The sequence below is a fragment of the Neoarius graeffei genome, chromosome 4 (genome assembly GCF_027579695.1).
Source record: "Neoarius graeffei isolate fNeoGra1 chromosome 4, fNeoGra1.pri, whole genome shotgun sequence".
Lineage (NCBI taxonomy): Eukaryota > Metazoa > Chordata > Actinopteri > Siluriformes > Ariidae > Neoarius > Neoarius graeffei.
This window is the reverse complement of record NC_083572.1, coordinates 7,897,173-7,917,174: the sequence shown is the minus strand read 5'-3', so window position 1 is coordinate 7,917,174 and position 20,002 is coordinate 7,897,173. Positions and strand designations below refer to the sequence as shown.

At 44.4% G+C, this 20,002-nt stretch overlaps 1 protein-coding gene and 2 non-coding genes across 3 annotated transcripts; all 3 read right to left on the bottom strand.

Annotated features, from left to right (window-relative positions):
• Positions 1 to 511: 511 nt before the first annotated feature.
• On the bottom strand, positions 512 to 15,988 carry nop58 (NOP58 ribonucleoprotein homolog (yeast)). The gene is made up of 15 exons (XM_060918773.1): positions 15,840 to 15,988; positions 15,267 to 15,343; positions 12,868 to 12,920; positions 12,529 to 12,653; positions 8,556 to 8,692; positions 8,312 to 8,376; positions 7,954 to 8,088; positions 7,020 to 7,165; positions 6,805 to 6,931; positions 6,366 to 6,664; positions 6,100 to 6,161; positions 3,038 to 3,186; positions 1,239 to 1,363; positions 1,001 to 1,078; positions 512 to 909 (listed from the first exon to the last, which is right to left on the bottom strand). Exons 1-15 carry the CDS (start codon positions 15,882 to 15,884, stop codon positions 853 to 855), a joined length of 1,680 nt encoding a protein of 559 aa, XP_060774756.1. The 5' UTR covers positions 15,885 to 15,988; the 3' UTR covers positions 512 to 852.
• Positions 8,170 to 8,252, bottom strand: LOC132885580 (small nucleolar RNA SNORD11B). Its single transcript, XR_009654621.1, has one exon. It is a non-coding gene; the product is annotated as a small nucleolar RNA SNORD11B (small nucleolar RNA).
• Positions 12,734 to 12,825, bottom strand: LOC132885579 (small nucleolar RNA SNORD70). Its single transcript, XR_009654620.1, has one exon. It is a non-coding gene; the product is annotated as a small nucleolar RNA SNORD70 (small nucleolar RNA).
• Positions 15,989 to 20,002: the final 4,014 nt, after the last annotated feature.

Sequence of the window (20,002 nt, the reverse complement as noted above, 5' to 3'; positions counted from 1 at the left end):
GTTCAAATGGATCCCAATCTCCTCCTTTCCTCTGGTGGTCAGCTTATGACTAAAATAGCTCCTTTATCTCTGAATCATTAGGAGCGAGATACTGATAGCTTGCTGAATTTATGCCGCGCTTTGGCCACACTCCCTGGACTGGCAAGGCCTGTCCAGACCAAAGTTGGAGGAGGAAACTTAAGGGGGGAAAAAAAAAAAAGTATTGCACATAATCCAAAAAGCACAAAGTGGACCTACGTCAAAGACAATCGCTTGATTTAACTAGGTGGTCCGTGAGAATCTCCTTCTCAGAACCCGGAATGGAGGGACGAGTCTCAAAAAAGCAGCCATTTATCTACTTTCATCTCCAAAAAGAAAAGGATTTGCATCCTAGGCAAAAGGTTACGGTATAAAAGCATGTCAAGTCCCACCCTAACTCACTGTACACATCAATTAAATCCACTTTTCATTCCGTCTTCAATGGATGATTTTTTTTAAACACCAAGTAAATGAAAGAGGCACAAGCATAAGATAACAAAATAGATATTTAATAAGTGACGTGAAACAGACTCAAAGTCGACATTTCTCTCGACTGCTCAGTTTTAGAACAATTCATTTTCTTCAAAGAAATCAAAAAACAGTCGCACGCGTGCGCGCGCACAAAAGGTTTTTCCAACTAAGCTGTGAACAGACATGATTTCTAAAACAGTTTAAAAAGTAATGAAATTATGTTTTGTTAAACAAAAACAAAAAAACCACAGTCTTATGATACCAGTGCGAAACTGGTCAGGTCGACAGTCATGTGCCCACAACACGACACACCTCCAAGTCCAAAGATGTACAAAATTCCATATAAATATTGTTGAGGGAATTTTATTCTCCTTCCTCCTCTTTAACTTTTTTCTTCTTTTTCTTCTTCTTCTCTGGAGTCTGGAAGAAGAAATAGTAAAAATATATAACATCATAACTAGTGTACAAAAGATATCAAACAAACTGAGCATCCAAAATAAAAATCTGGTACCTCTTCTGTGGGACTGATTAACTCCTCTTTCTCCTTTTTGGGCTCTTCAGCTTTCTTTTTCTTCTTTTTCCCTGTTGTCTGTGAACGTGGGTGGAGGGAAAGGAAAAAAAAAAAAAAAAAAAAAGGGGAGCATTTTTAATAAGGTTGATTTCCTGTTGACAAGGATGCTTAGCCAAGCGCCATAAATAAAAGACGGGAACTACAGAAGTGATCAAACACAGCGGTTCTCGTTCCTCACCTCTTCTGATGGACCAGCCACAGCCTCCTCCTCCTCCATCTTCACTTCCTCCTCTTGCTTTTTGTCTTTCTTTTTCTTTTTCTTCTTGGGCGTCTCGGTTTCTTCTGCAGCTGCCTCTTCAGCTTCTGGGAGCAAATAAGTCAAATGAGCCAGTTTTACCTTCAGTTTATAACTACTTTTATTTCAGACCTAGTTTAGACTACGTTCAGACTGCACCCTGAAACGACCCATATCCGATTTTTTTGCCCATATGCAGAGGTGGAAAAACTGGATTGACAAAGTAAAAGTCCTGCTTAGGTTTTCCTTCTGCCTGTGCTCTCAACACATGTGATTTCACCAATTAGCTCGTCAACCTGGCTTAGGGGATGTTGTAATTAGGATCAGCTGGTTCACTGAATTGGCTGGAGCAAAAATGTGGCAGGGTTTTTACTTTCTGCACCCGGGTTTTTCCACCTCTGCCCATATGCGACCTGTATCCGATTTGTTATTGACAATCTGAACGAGACAGATCCGATTTTTTTCACATGCGACCCAGGCCGCTTGGATATGTGGTCCTAAATCCGATGCATATCCGTTATTTTCACATGCGACTGCAGTCTGACCGGACAGGTCGCATTCATGCGACCTACACGTCATCAACAAGAGACAAACGTCACTATTCTGCGTTGGCTAATCCCGCCTCTTTGGTGGAAAACAACAACATTTGTACAGTTTTCAGAATTTAAATAGACTTTTATAGAATTGATCAAGCTAATGGTGGATTTGGTAGGGACCTGGATGTTGATCTGTTAGCCTGATTAAATAAAACAGTTTCTATAACTGATTTATAACTTAAACCATCCTGTATTACAAGATAAGATTGTTCTGGAAATTTCCAGTAATTTGACACCTTCGGTCTCATTACTCTGCTGTTAATCAGATTATTGTGCGAGTTCCGCCGCCGCCACAAAAACCACATCGCCAGGTCTCGCCTCATCTCCATAGCAAACTGCACTGGTGTTTCTGCACCTTGAGCCAGCGCTGAGAGAAGTTGCAGAATTCAGCTGGCTATAAACAATCTAAATAAATATTTATAAAAATGTAGAAAAAGTTTATTAATATGACGAAATAAATATGTGCAAATTATTAAGCCTGAATTAAGAGTTTGGTAATACAGCGGCCGTATCCCAAATGACTGCCTACTGAAGCTTGAGTGCACTATATAGAGTTTAAAAATCCATTACTTCCTAGTAACATGTAGTGCACTTATATAGAAATTAGAGAGACATTTAGGAGTCAACCCTCGTTACCAGGCTACACGTTTTCATTTCAGTTCAGAAACAAAAACACACACGAGACCTCACACTTTAACATTAACCAGATAATTAAACAAACAAACAAAAAAAAAATCATTAAACATGAAGAGTGCGCTTTTTTTTTTGTTTACGTATTACGTAGATGTGCTTATTACGTGTCAATTTGCGCATGTGGGACACTTTTGGGTCGTTTTCCGTTCATATTGGAGATTGCATACAAGTCTCATATAATTGGTAATGTGAACGGCCTAACAAAAAAATCGGATTTCACAACAAATCGGATATGGGTCGTTTCAGGTTGCGGTCTGAACGTAGCGTTAGATTTGGTAATCTTTTCGATCATTTTTCAAAACGCAACGTCGCTGACGAGATCGGGGCCGTTATGCTAGTTTGATGTTCTTGAGTTCTGAAAGCAATACCTCCAATCAAACTGCCCTAAATCTCAAAATGATTCATGAGCCATTTTATTAGCCAAGACGGTGTGTAGTTGTTTTTAAATCTCACCTTCTGTTGGCATTTCCTTCTTCACTTTCTTGGCTTTAACCACCACGGGCTTGTCTTCTTCCTCTGCCTCCTCCACCTCTTCGATCTTTCTCTTTCTGGCGGCGGTTGGAAGCGTCGAGTCGCCAGATGGGTCGTACAATTTAACATCGCTGTTTAAAGGAAATAGGCGGCAATGTGTGAGGTTACAAAATCAACAGCAAAAAAAATAAATAAATAAAAAAACCCACATTACTACTTTCAAACAAAAATCAGTTCTAGGTGGCAAAAAGTTAAATCCATTAAGAGGTGGTGTGGTACAGCCTGACATGACACAGTGTTCCTGTTACCACCTGGAAGTGTGTATGCGTGGATTATTTTCCAATAACAGCACGTCCCAAAGTGTTCTGTTCATCTTCTGCCACAGCAGTTTACCAAATGATTAAAATAAATAAATAAAACTGTACTTTGTATCTCCATCATGCCAGAGCTCTTATTTTATGAATACTTAATTTTCTATTTTATTATATTCACTATTTGCTATGCGTTGGTCCACTGGCCAAGCATGGAGCAGTTGGGCGTGGCTCTAAGTTAGGTTTTTCAAGCCTTGCACCCTCTTTTAGGTTCTTTGGGTGTAGCTGGTGTGCTGATGATGATTACTGCATTTATATACATTGTCTATTTTACCCCTGAATATTAACGTTACAGAGCAGGTTTTTAATCCTGGGTATGACTTTAAACTGCAATCAGTGGGAAGTCTCAGGTCCAGGAGGACTTGAGTATTGGGGAACGTGGAGTTACCCCTTAATCACCATTGCTCCCAGGTCCGCTCTGACCCGGAGTGGTAGCGCTGGCAGCAGGCTGCTTTTCGGTGCAATGTGGCAGATGAACCCAACAGGGTCAATGGCACACCACCAGATGGCACTCAAACGGCCAATGAATGGCATCACTCAGCAAAACAGTTGTCACTGCGAGGAAACTTCCATACCCATCAGGTCTGTGGCACTTTTGTGCACCACTTGGCATCAGGTCTAGAGAGACAACACGATATCGTTGGTCTTACCTTACCATGCAAGGCGCTTCGTTAGAAGAGAATAATACACGAGAGCTCACAAGGCCAGAGGCTTTGTGGCGGCTCGGTCGGGCTGTTCGTGAAGCTGCTATAGATAGTTTTCACATGACGTCACAGAGCCGGGGATTCCCTGGTGGCGGCCATCTTGTGGGGCAAGCTTACCGTACGGGTCACTGAGCACACATTGTAACGCGTGAGTTACATTTATTTATATATTATTTACAGCTAGCAATGGTGCACACCTGTTGTATTCACGGCTGTCGTAATAGGTCAGGTGAGGATGTCAAGCGGAGCTTTTATGGAATTCCCACTGTACGGGAGCACGAAGGCGAGCAAACAAAGAAACTCAGTATACAAAGGATAAATCTATGGCTTGCGAGAATCAACCGCAAGGATTATCAGCCTTCCAAACACAGCAAAGTCTGCTCCGATCATTTTATAAGTGGTAAGTTATTTAAATAAAACAATCAATTGTGTTTAAGTTTGTTTTTGGAAACCAAAACATCGTGTAAACAATCTCTGGAGAATGCCTAACTGGAACTGGACTTCACGGACCCAACCACAGACAAAATAATTGTATGACTCCAGCGACTTGTATGCTTTGAGGTCGTCAAGTGTGTAGGCGCTTTTAGTATTCACGAAATAGTTCACAATATCAGGGTACAATATGGATGGCAGCCCTGCATAGTCACTTGAAAATGCATCTTTGTCCACTTCGTAGGGGTCAATTCCCCCAATCAAGGCCAGTTTGGCTGCATACCGTTGTCGTGAGATGTCGTCCAATGTATCCATATACTTCCGTTTGCTTGATTTTGCCGACATTGATCTTTATTTTAGAAAACTGACTATATAACTTCATAAATTCATCCGAGATAACGTAGCCGGTAGTGGCGATGGTCCGTTTTGTTTGCCCCACAGGATGGTGGCTAGGGGGCATTCCCCGGAATGCCATGACGTCAGTGAAAACTATGTATAGGAAACTTTGTCGCAGGCCTAGCAGCTCATCTGCGTTTCTGCGCATCCTAACGAATGGACAGCCGACGACGACAAAGCAGGTTTATTATAGCCTGGGCCCGCCCATCCTAAGCGTGACGCAACACGAGGGCCTGTTGCAAGCTTAGTCTGGCCAGGCAAGCTATCTACAGCTCTTCCAAGCTCCTGAAAAAATCAGGAACCAATCAACTTTGAGCATCTCCAACGGCCCTGGGTAGAGGCGTGTTCAAGGCACTGACGTAGTAGAACTGCGACCGGAAGCCATAGATTGTTTACAGAATCTATGCTGGAAGCGCTTCATTCACGCTTCCGCATCTATTACGCATAGATGCTGTATTGAAAGCATTCAACGGGAAGTTCTCATTGAAAACGGAGCAAAGAGCAGCCCTGGAGGTATTTATTGAAAGGAAGGACGTTTTCGCCTTGCTCCCGACCGGCTTCGGTAAGAGTTTAATCTGCCAGTTAGCCCCGTCGCGTCGCATACGTCAGAGGAAAGAGTGATGTGATTGGTTTAAGCTTCGTCACAGCCTTTTCTGGCTTTGACCAGTAGCAAACTGAGGCATTTCAGGGAGGCGGGTCAACCACGCGCTTTGGGAAACGGTTGGGCTTAATATCTTGGCCAGACCAATAGCTCGTAGAGCTTTGTCGCGTTAGCCAGACTAGGTTTATTACGCATTTCATATTGTACATACTTGTATGTTGACAACTTTTTTTTTTTTTTAAGTGATTACCTTTCCTTACTTTCTTAAGTAACATTTATTTATGCATTTCTTTTTTGGTAGCCTTTATCTAAGGCAAGTTTATTCCTGTTTCCAGGCTCCCATCAGTACTTATTTGTATTTTCCCCGTCTTTCTTTCATCTCTTGTAAAATTGTAATTTGTTATTCTGTGCTGTGAAATCATTAAAGTAAGAGCTGCTATTATACAAGATTAATCCACTCCTTCTGACCAATCAGAATCTAGAATAAACACCGTGGCATAAACCGGCACGTTTCCATCCATCCTCAGTAGTCGAACTCACCTCTTGTGCTGGTACTTGTCGGCTCTGGCCAGAGCTTTTCCTGATCCACTGATGCGTCTCATCTGAAGAGCGATTAAAAAGCAAAAAAGCTTTACAACAACACACGACAAAATCTCATCTTTATTATGCACAAAGGCCGATCTAATATGAAGCTCAGATGAGGTAGTGACAAAAAGGCCACACGGCGATTTCAGGAATGTGACATGATGTCGTTATCATCACCGCTTATACAGCACACTGTAGATAGGAGAGATTTCCCCACGTACCCCTTTCTCCTCGAGCTGGCGCAGTCGCAACTCCAGCTTGGCTCTGTTCTCCATTCCCAACTCGGTGTTGGTGTCTTCGCCCAGCGCGTCATAGCGGACGGTCAGGGCCGTCTTGGCCGCCAGCATTCTGGAGATCTTGCCCTTGTTTTTCGCCGTGGTCTGGCCCACCAGGGAAGCGTGGTAGATCAGCCCGTATTTGGGCGTGTCCCGTCTGGTCTTTAGTGCTCTGAAGAGAGCTTTCTCCGCCCCCAGGATCTGCACCGTAGACGCTGGGTGTTTCGCCAAGTTCAGCAAGGAACCTAGTGAGAACAAGAGGTGGAAATAAAAATAAAAAGATGTAGAATTGAAGAAAAAAAAAAAAAAACAAGTATAGGTCCAAGGAGTCTGAGCAGCTTTGTAGTTCAGGAGGGTCGAGTCGATAACACTGAGACTCACTGACCAGCGTGAGCGATGAGCCGAGCTCCCACCAGTTCCCCCACCATGACCGTTAGATTTGGCGCGATGGCCATCATGCGGTTTTTCAGGTAGTCATACAGCTGAGTGCGATACTCTGAGATCTCAAGAACCTGTGAAACAGACAACATATTCATACGTGTACAGATGCATAAACTCAGAAGAACCCGCGTCATCAAGAAACACGGACACGATACGCACCTGGTCGGACAGATGCATGATGTTGTTGATGTCCTCCTCAGACACTTCTGTTCCCATGGAGATCTCTGCAGCGAGTTTGACCTCTGCCTCCACCTCCTCCGGCAACACATCAGACAGGTCGGTGCTCGCCACGTTTGTGCGGTCTCCTGCATGTGCACGCACACAAATACAGGTCAAGCTAGGGGGAGTGTTGATCATGTGTGCATCACTGATAAAACCTTCACAGCATCACATACACAAGTATCGAGAGTAAGGGCATGCTGCTCTGGGAAAATAATCAACTACGAAGCACTGTAATGAAGCGGCGTTACTGTCACAACCCTGAAGTTGATTATTTTCCTACAACAGCACCAGCCTGAGGACTTTGGGTGTGCACTGCTAGTAGTTAAGGCCAATTTATGCTGACAACCCAGTCCTCGCAGATAGCGTCGCAGACAGTGTCTGCGTAGCCCCCCCACCTTCGCAGACGCTCTGCGCGCACCTCCCAAAAATTGTGACCACCGCAGAAGCCTCGCAGACAGCGTCGCAGACAAGAGGGCTCTGATTGGTCCACTCTACATCCGCTGTACACGCACTTCCGCTTCCCTACTTTCCCAGTTTGGTTTGTTTTCACGACCGGCATTTTTAAAAACACTAGCGAAGATGGAGCAGCACGAAGAGCGGTTGATCGAGGAAGTGAGGAAGTACGGACATCTATACGACTCCAGTTCGAGTCATTATAAGTAACCAGAGGATAAACACTCCACTAACCACACCCACCAACTACTCCTATCGATTTCGCGACTTCACGCGCCCTTGTGTTGTGGCAGTGAATAGCATCGCGCACGCCTATTACTCCCCGCTCAACGATAAATTACAACTGTCTGCGAAAAGCTATCTGCGAAAGCCTTGTCGCAAGAGCATGCAGAAGCCTTTACAAGGCACGTGGACGCACCGATCTTGCGGACGGTCTTGCAGTACACCAGGTTGTCCGTGACGATCTTGCCGAGTTCAGGGAAGTGCCAGCCGTACCACTCGCGACAGCGCATGACGTAGTTGTTCAACTCCTTGTCCAGGTCGTCCAAGAGAGCTGAAGAGAACGCAAAAAGAAGGGTCTTCCAGTGAGGAAAAGTCTGACTCCAGCATCATCAACTTCACACTCTGTACTACACACAAGCTCAGATGAGGTAGTGACTTAGACACCTTCATCGATCTCAGGGTCTTGACACAAGGTCATAATCATCAGTGCTTGCCTTTTATAAATGCAGAAATTTAGAATTGAAGAAAAAAATAATAATAATCCACACACTCACATATGGCTTGAACAATCATGGTGTCCACTTTGTCAGGGCTGAACTTGAGCTTGTAACGAGAAAGGCTGTGGAAGGCAATAACACACGTCGGTGTCAGAGCACAGACAGAAACCAGAACACATGAGAGTCATCTGTTTACTGTCTCAGTGGTAGTGACGAATGGTGTTTGATTTCCTCAAAGAAGTCAGTTGAGCAACTAATCATCGACAGAACACACATCTGTACATGTGTGAAAGCTTCCCACCTGTGGGCCAGACCCAGAGACATGGCGCTGATCTCTCTGGGAGGAAGTCCGGTGATCAGCCCCTCCATCTGCGCCCTGATGCCCCTCATGAGCTCAGCCACAGCGGGACTGTGCACGCAGCTCAGGTTCAGCTTGTCCTGAAAGAGGGGGCAACAGACAGCGCAAACCAATCACGATCCGGCCACAGCGAGTCGCTTGGTTTCCAAATAAATGAAACATTCCAGCAATATGGCAAACGTTCTTCCTAATTATGCTTCAACTGCTTATCTACATGACCAAGAATCAATAAGGTTAGAGCAAACACCAATTTAAGAAAAAAATAAATCGATAAATACTATTTGGCTATTAGAGGAAAGCCTGAAATCTCTGACATTTTGCGTAATCATTTATTTTTTTAATTTAATCTATAAACCCAGTCGTGTATGGAGAGAGAAAAAAAAAAAAAAAAAAAAGTGTGCAGCTACAACAGAGTACAATGTAGACTTCAACTTTTAGTACCCGACACCACACACACACCCTCATTTCTTTAGTTCTGGATAAACATTTTGCTTTATTTTTTTATGTTATATCCATCACAAGGACAAATTAAACCCACTGCCTTATACTTTCTGATCAGAGCCCAAAGCCGCGATATCATTTGTGTGCTTTCGTTCTCTCTCTCTCACACAGGGATGCTATCAGAATATTTTGAAGACAAGAACACATTTCACTACAGCAGTTGGGTTTCCGTTGCAGTTGTCTGCAAAAATAGAAGTGATATTTAAAAATAGTAAAAAACACACACACAAAAAAAAAAAAAAAAAAGTGTCCATGTTTCAAGCTGGGGTTTCTCCTCTTGCAATGGACTCTTTTCACGTGACGTCACGACAAACGCGGCCGCCATTTTGGACATGAACTACCAGTAGTCTACCACAGCCAACAACGAGGAACGACGGCGAAGCATCGAAAGGAATATAGCCATCAAAGAAAGTTTTTACTTTCAGCAATACTTCCATCATGCCATTATATTGTTGTGCACCTGGATGTAGTAACCATCAACACACAAGGCAAGATTTATCATTTTATCGGATCCCGACAGATGCTGACCGACGGAGAAGACGGATGGTCTCTAAAATATTGGCAAAATGATGTTTATTGACATAGCAATCGTGTGTAACGGGAAGCATTTGCATATCCAAAGTGTTGTGTTTACATCAAAGATAAAATAAACCGATATGACAACGACTGCTGCTGCCAGGTTGGGGACACAAACTAGTAGAAAGGAAGTGTGCCAACAGACTTCCTTAGTGGTCGATTCTGCTTTAAGGTAAGATGCATTTAATTATTCGTCTGCTGTGGGTTTGGAATCGGTAGCCTGACCGATTCGTTCATGTTTGTGGTGCCGTTTGTTGAAATGGAAGATTGGTTGTTGACATGATTTCCAGTGATGCTTTGGTGCTGCTGTGGATCAGATGTGTTGAGTAGCCTGACTTTTTTTTTTTCTTGCGTGTGGTATCATTGTTGACGCGAGGTTGTTTTTTTTAACATGCCAATGCGGACACGATTTCCCCTGATGAGTTATGACTTCAGACGCGATGCGTGTGTGGAGTCCGCGTGATATGTGCGTAAGATAGGCTTCTCATGTGTTTGGAGATCCGCGCTCTGAGACAAGCGCAAGCACCCCCCCCACCCCACCCCCCCAAGGGAAAAAAAGGGACTCCCCGAAAATATCGGCATAGTTCGAACACTGGGTTGAAGAAAGTAATGGCAAATAGTGAGTGCACAAACCATAGAAGGTAAACTGTACACAGTGCCAGGGCAGTGTGATGGTATGTCTACTTTTAGATTGTGTTAGCTTATCAATGAACACACTCGTCGAGTTTCACGTCTTTACAACGGATACTTAAATGTGTGTTAGGTATTATTGTTGCAGTCTAAGCAGTCATTGTAGCAGCTAGATGAGCGAGAACCGAAAGGGTCTGTGCCATAAACCGTTATTTCTTCATGTCCAAAATGGCGGTCGCGCTTACGAAGGTCACGTGAGTGAAAAGGGCCCATACCGTTTATAGAACGCTCTTTTCTCAGAAAGGTAGCATTTCTGTTGTTGCTCATGTGTTTCCATTTCAAATTTGCAAACAGGGCTGGGTTCAAAAGATCGATTCACGATCCGATATCGATTCACGTTCAAAAAATACGAGATCGGTTCAAAAATGTGTGGCTCGATCTCTTCCAGGTGGCTATAGGCACTGTTTTCTCGACCGCGCAAGGACCGCTAGAAAAAGCGGGTGCTGGCAAACGAAACCGAAACTTAAGAACGCGAGATGGCTGAAGCTGCACAGCTAAAATTACCGCCTGGCCTGAAAGCTGATGTATGGCACTACTTTGGGTTCAAACGTTACGAGGACAGAGACGAAGTCGACAGAACAAAGGCAGTGTGCAAACTGTGCCACATAGAGGTAAAATATAGTGGCAATACAACCAATCTCCGCAACCACTTATCCAGGCACCACACCGACACAGTTTTAGCTAAACCTGTGGCGAATCAAACTGCACTGGAGAAGGCATTTGGTGTTAAATTACATGCACAAACACACATGGGGCTGTTCCTGTCAATGGAGCACTTGCATGTGACGTCACAGCCGATCCAGATTGTGACAGACGCCATCTTGTCGGTCAAACGCCATATTTCCGCCTTCTACTTCTACCTTTTCTTCTGGAAAACCCTACTATATACAATTCTACTACAACGGCTGCGGCTACAAGCTCTCCCTACCTGTGCACGGTTTTTATTTTTGTGTGTATTTTTGCGTGTTGTTCGTCTGTACCGGACTTCAATATCCACTACAACCGTATGGACTTACTGGACATTGGTTTCCAGCAGAAAATGACGGTTTGTAGCGATTTCCATCGCATGCACAACATTCCAGACGAGAAAAAAAAAAAAACATTCCGGATGAGATAGCGAGACCAGCGGGGTCTCCGTGGATTGTTATCGGAAGCAAAGCGAAGGAGGCGGCGCCAGGAGCGGAAGCAAAAGCGAGGCTGCAGGCAGAGCCGGCCTGTTGACTAAGCTCAGAAAACAGCCACTCAAATCTCCACTGCTAAGCCTCTACCTCTCCAACGCCAGATCCATGGTAAACAAGACGGACGATTTGGAATTACAGCTGGAATTACCTTATTTTATTCTATAATCGGCTGGTCAGTGCTATACTCAATACTTAAGTGACTTACCCATCCAGTGAGGATCATTTTCTTGTTTACAAGATGCCACATCTGAGTCGCTGACAAATCCTGAATTTCTGTAAAGATAACTGTCCAGAGATTTATAAGCACGCAGTGCTTCACCACTGAACAGCGAGGGAAAGTTGATGAGGTAATTATACACGTATTCCACCTCTGGCAGTTCCATATCCACCGACACAGTCGTGAAAACTCCGTCCGGAAAGCCATAAGGGTCACTAATCTGTAGATCGTTTATTTTATACATAAATCTAGTTATCTGTTCATTAGAAAAATGAGCCGTGTAGTCCGTCGGTTGAAATTGATCCATTCTGTACACGAGTGCAGCAGTATTCAGCGGTGTTTTTGACCGACAAGATGGCGGCTGTGTACTTTCTGGTCACGTGACTGCAAGATCTCTACAGGGAGAGTTTTTACTTTAAAGTGACAATCCAGCAATATCTAAATAAATCGAGATCGAATCGGATCGTGACCTTATGAATCGGAATCGAATCGATCCAGGAAATCTGGATTGATTCCCAGCCCCATTTGCAAAATACTGTTTGATGAAATTGTTTGAGTGAAGGAAAAAAAAAGAAAAAAAAAAAAAAAAAAGAGCATAAAAACCTTTTTGCGATACGAGGTTTTTATTATTACTGCAATTTCAAGTTGTGCATGATGCAGGTTAAACAAACAAACAAACAAACAAACAAACAAACAAACAAAAAACTACTGACTCCAGATGTGGATTTCTAGATGTATGCCATGTGCTTACTTTAATGACTCCTCCCAGCTTAGCGTCTGTTATCGCCAGCTGCTCATGAGCCTCTTTGGCCACCACTTTCTTCAGAACCTTCTTTAACGTCTTTCCGAGCTTCCCCTCCACTAACGCAGTGGCCGCTGAAGAAAGGGAGAGAGAAACTCATTTTCAGTGAATTGTTGTGCAAAGAAAAAGCCATTAACTGAAAAAATTAAACTGAATGAGTGTCGTCTCAGTGGTAGTGACGAAATTACTGTGTATTGACTTCAGACATGTATTCAGATTAACAGATACATCACTGACAACACACACACAAACTAAGAAGTGTAATTACTCCAGTAAACAAGTTCATACCTGCCAGAGCTTCTGTCGTGTCCTGAAACTTTTCAAAGTGCTTCAGTTTGACTCTAACAGGGAAAAGATTTAACATGAGCAATGTTGTACACATTATTTTTGCGCATACCTGGCAACCCTGGTTGAACACATTCAGGAATCAAGACTTTTGTCCCCACTTGCAGCTCATTTTTACGTCAATGTTTCTTAATTCTTGACATTAATATATGACCTAAAATGCACACGTCAATCAGAATTCCTTCAACATATCTAAGGTCTAAGAGTGTCCCAAGGTCATGATGACAATGTATAACTTGATATCTTCAATCAGCTAATAATTCGATTATTAAATGTGCATGATCATGAAAACCCTGTCACATGATCAGCGATCACCAGGCCCTCGTCACCCTACAGACTGTAAACACGTTGTATGTTGATAATCATAACATCACATCTCAGACTTCTCACATTTAAAGGGGAACTGAAGTCATTTTAAACTTGCTTTATTTCTTAACGTGTTATTCAATTACGTTTTCGGTTTTATTAACCTTATATCATGACTTGCATTGACACATTATATTACATTTATCAGCCTTTTTGGTTTTTAGCCATGTTGAATGTAGTTCATTTGGTCCACGGCAGGCGTTGCTTATCTGCGTGATCTTCACGAGACTTGTGCGAGACTTCAAACGTGAAGTGTCAGTGCCGCCATTTTGAAAACTGTTTCCACAGCGGCCAGATTGCCGTGCCATTCCAATTTAGATCAATTTCGAGATTTGACAGCTTCATCAGTGATGGAGTGTCAGTCCCGCGCGCTGTAGCGCGTGCACCTGAAGGTGCGCCTCGGGCTGCGCGCGCACCGTGAACAAGGCGCACCTGAGCTCAATTAAGGAACTGTGTGTTTGCCTATTTAAGGACTGTGCTGATGCATTTGCATTGCAAAGTATTACGATATGCATTACCGGCCCTTTCTACCCGTTGTCTTGATTTCCTGTTTAGCCTTTGATGTACTGTTTGCACCTCGACTGATTTTGGATATATATATTTTCTGCGCTTTATTAAACTGTATACTTCTGCACATACATCCGCCTCCCTTGCATATGTGACATGGAGATTATTCCATACGACTTCGAACCAACTGAGAAGAGTTGGAAAGACGACAGGATAAGGACTAGTCCGTCGTGCTGGTATTTACGTCATTACTGTCGCACAATTAAGGTGGTGTTTACATTAGACCGTATCCGTCTCGTTTTCGTCGCGGATGCACTGTCTGTGCACATTAAAACGCCGGGAAACGACTCCACAGGCGGAACAACTTGAATCCGCCAGGGCCCACGTATTCAACCCAGTTCGTATCTGATCCGGTGCTGTGTAAACATTGAGGAACGAGGAAACGCAGTGCTGAGCTCTAGCTGACGTCGTCATTGGACAACGTCACTGTGACATCCACCTTCCTGATTCGCTGGCGTTGGGATCACACACACAGCGGCTCAGTCCCGAATCACTGCTCGTGCGCTTCACTCGCGCGCTCTGTGAGCTGCGCAGGGCCGGAGTGCGCACCCTCCAGAGGGCACTCGCTGTTCAGGGCGGAGTGATTTGGATCGCAGGAGGAAGCGCTGAGTCGCACTGAGGTTTATTTACACATTTCAACTTACTTACCTCCTTCAGGCGCTTAAACTCAGTGAGAACATGAACATCACAGCCAGGTGTGTTTATCTGCTGGAGAAAGTGTTCGCTTGCCATCCTTCCACTTGCAAGTGGTGAGTGACTTGCGCATGCCCGATATGCACTGGGATCATGTGACGTGCCGTCTAATTAGTCATGTGATTAGCGTATCTGTGTATTGGCGTTGCTGTGTGCACGCGAATCGTTTTAAAAACGTTAATCTGATGATCCGCTGATACAGTCTAATGTAAACACCACCTAAAACGTGCCAGATCAGGCAGCTGGTGGGTTTTCAAAATAATAAATACAGGCATGCATTTTTGTGATAAATACAGATTATGCTGAGCGCATTTCCCACATAATCCTCACTAAGGTTTCGGACAGCACTACTATATAGTGAGCAGGGAGCGATTTCGGACACCTAGGGAAACCGCCCGGCTTGGTTACGTCAGCATTTGAAGGAGGGCGCGTGCGTCTTTTGACAACATCGGTCACTTTGATTTCCGCTGTACGTTTTACTTCCGTCCTATGAAGTCTCGCACAAGTCTCAGCGTACCTCGTTTACGGCCGCTGCTTTGACACATGGACCGATATATTACAGAGCATATTTCAAAACACTCAGAACTTACTACAGCAGTGACAAAATAGCCATCAAAAGGCATTCCTATACTTAATAAAATGAGAAATAGAATTTTGATGATAAAAAAAATTTGCCTTCAGTTCTCCTTTAAGCACAGTTCTTTAACTTGTCTCACATTTTATTGGCCTTCTCTGGCGTTTCGAACTCCTTCCACAGGCTGTCCACCTGCTGGAGCTTCTGCTCATCCAGCACCTATATGCAGAAGAAGAAGACTCAGATTATTACGTCATCATCTGGGCATCAATCAAAGATTTCTAATTGATCAAAAATCCCTTGTGTCTGCATTTTCATCTCACGTGAGCATGTTTTTATGATCACGCACAGTTAATTACTATTGCTTCTCCCATCAAGAAAACATAACCAGAGAAATAGTTTATGCATAAAACAACATGTTGTATGTTATTATCACTAGCTTACAGAAGAAGAAAAATCCAAGCTAGCTAGCTTCATAAAACACACCAGGTCCACATAAAGACACGAATTAATAACACACACACTTATTGACAAAATATACTTTCCTGACATAAATACAACCACAACTTTAAACCACATTAACTCTACAAACATCAGCAGAAACTATTACTTCACTTCCAAATGGATCATTGCTAATGCTAGCTCACGTGCTAGTTAGCATAGTGAACATATTGCCAAAGAAACACGCCACTAATTATAAATAAAGTACACATACCTTAAATATAGCATAGCCGGCAGCTGTTTCAAATAAAACTAACATTTTTTACGGTGTATATTCTTCCTAAATTAAAACTTTTAGCTCCCCGAGTGAGAGCGTGCTCCTCTAACAGAGCACAGGAACTTCTTACCACGCGGTACTGTAGAAGAGGCGAGCTAATACGCATGCGCAACTGACATTGCAAAGAAGATGTATGCGCATGCGCAGGGCATCGACTATCCACCAGTGTTGCCAGATGCTTTTGTTATTTCTTTCTTTTTTTCTTTCTTTCTTTCTTTAACAGGGACATTATACAATAATCAGCATCAGTATTAATAATACAAATCTGTCAGATTTAACCAAATAGCTCATTTTCATCTGCTGTCCTCAGGAATAGTTGTGATTTGATTAATTTATTTCTTATAAAGCATTATAAACATGTGATATATCTATCCATCACGTTTTTGATGTTTTTATCCATATTTTTTTGGACATTTTTGCATCCAGCATTCAATAGTTTATTGCATATACATATTTCATTCAGGCGGCACGGTGGTGTAGTGGTTAGCGCTGTCGCCTCACAGCAAGAAGGTCCTGGGTTCGAGCCCCGGGGCCGGCGAGGGCCTTTCTGTGTGGAGTTTGCATGTTCTCCCCGTGTCCGCGTGGGTTTCCTCCGGGTGCTCCGGTTTCCCCCACAGTCCAAAGACATGCAGGTTAGGTTAACTGGTGACTCTAAATTGACCGTAGGTGTGTGAATGGTTGTCTGTGTCTATGTGTCAGCCCTGTGATGACCTGGCGACTTGTCCAGGGTGTACCCCGCCTTTCGCCCGTGGTCAGCTGGGATGGGCTCCAGCTTGCCTGCGACCCTGTAGAAGGATGAAGCGGCTAGAGATAATGAGATGAGATGAGATATTTCATTCATTACAGAATTAAATATATAGACAGATAGGATATAATTGTCTCAAGACGATTCATCTCATCTCCTCTAGCCGCTTTATCCTTCTACAGGGTCGCAGGCAAGCTGGAGCCTATCCCAGCTGACTACGGGCAAAAGGCGGGGTACACCCTGGACAAGTCGCCAGGTCATCACAGGGCTGACACATACACACAGACAACCATTCACACTCACACCTACGGTCAATTTAAAGTCACCAGTTAACCTAACCTGCATGTCTTTGGACTGTGGGGGAAACCGGAGCACCCGGAGGAAACCCACGCGGACAACATGCAAACTCTGCACAGAAAGGCCCTCGCCGGCCCCGGGGCTCAAACCCAGGACCTTCTTGCTGTGAGGCGACAGCGCTAACCACTACACCACCGTGCCGCCCTCTCAAGACGATTATATATACATATTCTGCATTTAAACAACAATATTTTGCATAAACATAGATCAAAATATCAAACTGACCTCATCCATAGGACTATGTGTGAGTATTTTCATCCATAGTACTGTGCAAAATTCTCAAGTCCAGGCAAAGAAATGTCGTCGAGCAAAAATGCCTTAAAAATAATGACGATGAATGTTTCGACATTAAAAAAGAGCAGTAAACAGTAATAAATGTCACAAAGTCAATATTTGTTGTGACAGTCTTTTGCTTAAAAAATAAGAGTCTCCGGTACAATGTGTGCAGTTTTATAATGAAATTAGTTGTAGGTTTTACTGAGCATCTTTCAGAACCAGCTACGATTCTTTTCTTGTGGAGGTTTTGACTGTCAAACTTGCTTCTTAATTAAAAAGTTTTCCTGAAAAGTGTCTCTTACGTAGAGTAATATGCTCCTTTCTTTACTGACATACAAACAGGTTCCCCCCGTAACTTTTAATTTTGTGTTTTAAAACTGTTTGGAATCTAAAATGTGTTGCACTGACTTGATAATGCAGGTCATAAAATATAAAATCTAAACCAACCTTTGGACAAAAAAAAGGGTTCCTAAGATTTTTTGCACAGAAGAAGAAGAAGCCTTTATTTTTGTCACTCAAGCACAGTGAAATTCCTCCTCTGCATTTAACCCATTTGAAGCAGTGAACACATGCATGCACGCACGAGTGAGCAATGAGCACACGCACATACCCAGAGCAGTGGACAGCTATGCTACAACACCCAGGGAGCAGTTGGGGGTTAGGTGCCTTGCTCAAGGGCACTTCAGCCATGATACATACAGAGGAAGTGGGGAACAGAGTGCTGTTCATTCACTCAACTCCCCTCACTTTATTTTTTACTGTATATACATGCCATAAAATATACCAGACACTCCTGTACATTCTAAAACTGTCATTTATCATTTGTCCATTCATTTACGTATATAGCTATTATTTAGGTTCTTAGTTGTTTTTTTAACACCGGATGCCCTTCCTGACGCAACCCTCCCCAATTTATCTGGGCTTGAGACTGGCACTTAATATGCACTGTCTTGTACAACCCCAGTGGCTGGGTATTTTATCTAATCTGCATGTCTTTGGACTGTAGGGGAAACTGGAGCACCCGGAGGAAACCCACAGAGACAAGAGGAGAACATGCAAACCCCACACAGAAAAGCCCCTGTCGGCCGAGAAGTTCGAACCCGGAACCTTCTTGCTGTGAGGCGACAGTGCTTACCACTGCACTACCCCTACATAAAGCTCATCTCATTCATTATCTCTAGCCGCTTTATCCTGTTCTACAGGGTCGCAGGCAAGCTGGAGCCTATCCCAGCTGACTACGGGCGAAAGGCGGGGTACACCCTGGACAAGTCGCCAGGTCATCACAGGGCTGACACATATGGCCCTTTTCCACTACCCTTTTTCAGCTCACTTCAGCTCGCTTCAGCCCGACACGGCTCGCGTTTCGACTACCTCAGAGCGGCGCGACTCAGCTCGCTTCAGCCCTGCTTAGCACCCAAAACTCGCACAGTTTTGGAGTGGGGCTGAAGCGAGCCAAACCGAGCTGAGTGGGGCTGGGGCGTGAGGAGACACTCCCCTGTGCACTGATTGGTGAGGAGGAGTGTCCTCACATGCCCACACACGCCCCGCGAGCATGCTGGGATCTGTAAACACCGTAAACCCGGAAGAAGAATAATTACGAATGACGAGAATTTCTGAAGCCTTATGCGCCTCGCCTCATCTATACGCTCTTGCCAGTATCTGTTTGCGTTGTCGGTGACAACAAGCCACAGCACCAAGACCAGCAACACTTACGACTCCATGTTTATTGTTTATTATCCGCTTAAAAGGTCACTGATGTCACTGTTTGCGCCGCTTAACGATATCATGTGACTTCCACCCACTTTCGCTAACTCCACCCAATGTGTCCACCCACTTCCAGCCAGCACGGTTCAGCGCGGTTGTAGTCGAAATGCAACTCCAACAGCCCCGCTCAGCTCGACTCAGCCCAACTCAGCATGGCACGGCTCAGCCCAACTCAGCCGCGTTGGTAGTGGAAAAGCGGCATTAGAGTCACCAGTTAACCTAACCTGCATGTCTTTGGACTGTGGGGGAAACCGGAGCACCCGGAGGAAACCCAAGCGGAGAACATGCAAACTCCGCACAGAAAGGACCTCGCCGGCCACGGGGCTCGAACCCGGACCTTCTTGCTGTGAGGCAACAGTGTTAACCACTTTGTGAAATGACTGTTGGGAAATCATCTCATCTCATCTCATTATCTCTAGCCGCTTTATCCTTCTACAGGGTCGCAGGCAAGCTGGAGCCTATCCCAACTGACTACGGGCGAAAGGCGGGGTACACCCTGGACAAGTCGCCAGGTCATCACAGGGCTGACACATAGACACAGACAACCATTCACACTCACATTCACACCTACGGTCAATTTAGAGTCACCAGTTAACCTAACCTGCATGTCTTTGGACTGTGGGGGAAACCGGAGCACCCGGAGGAAACCCATGCGGACACGGGGAGAACATGCAAACTCCGCACAGAAAGGCCCTCGCCGGCCCCGGGGCTCGAACCCAGGACCTTCTTGCTGTGAGGCGACAGCGCTAACCACTACACCAACGTGCCGCCCGTTGGGAAATCATATATATAATTAAATACTACACATTTCCCAGTAAAATTGATGATGATGATGGACGGGGCGGCACGGTGGTGTAGTGGTTAGCGCTGTCGCCTCACAGCAAGAAGGTCCTGGGTTCGAGCCCCGGGGCCGGCGAGGGCCTTTCTGTGCGGAGTTTGCATGTTCTCCCCGTGTCCG

What these genes read in the sequence shown, in the direction of transcription:
- nop58 (XM_060918773.1), bottom strand. Translation starts at nt 15,884, where the DNA reads ATGTTAGTTTTATTTGAAACAGCTGCCGGCTATGCTATATTTAAG. An exon ending in TCATGCATCTGTCCGACCAG is followed by an intron (nt 6,932 to 7,019) that starts GTGCGTATCGTG and finishes TCTGTTTCACAG; the next exon opens with GTTCTTGAGATCTCAGAGTA. An exon ending in TCGGCTCATCGCTCACGCTG is followed by an intron (nt 6,665 to 6,804) that starts GTCAGTGAGTCT and finishes TGTTCTCACTAG; the next exon opens with GTTCCTTGCTGAACTTGGCG.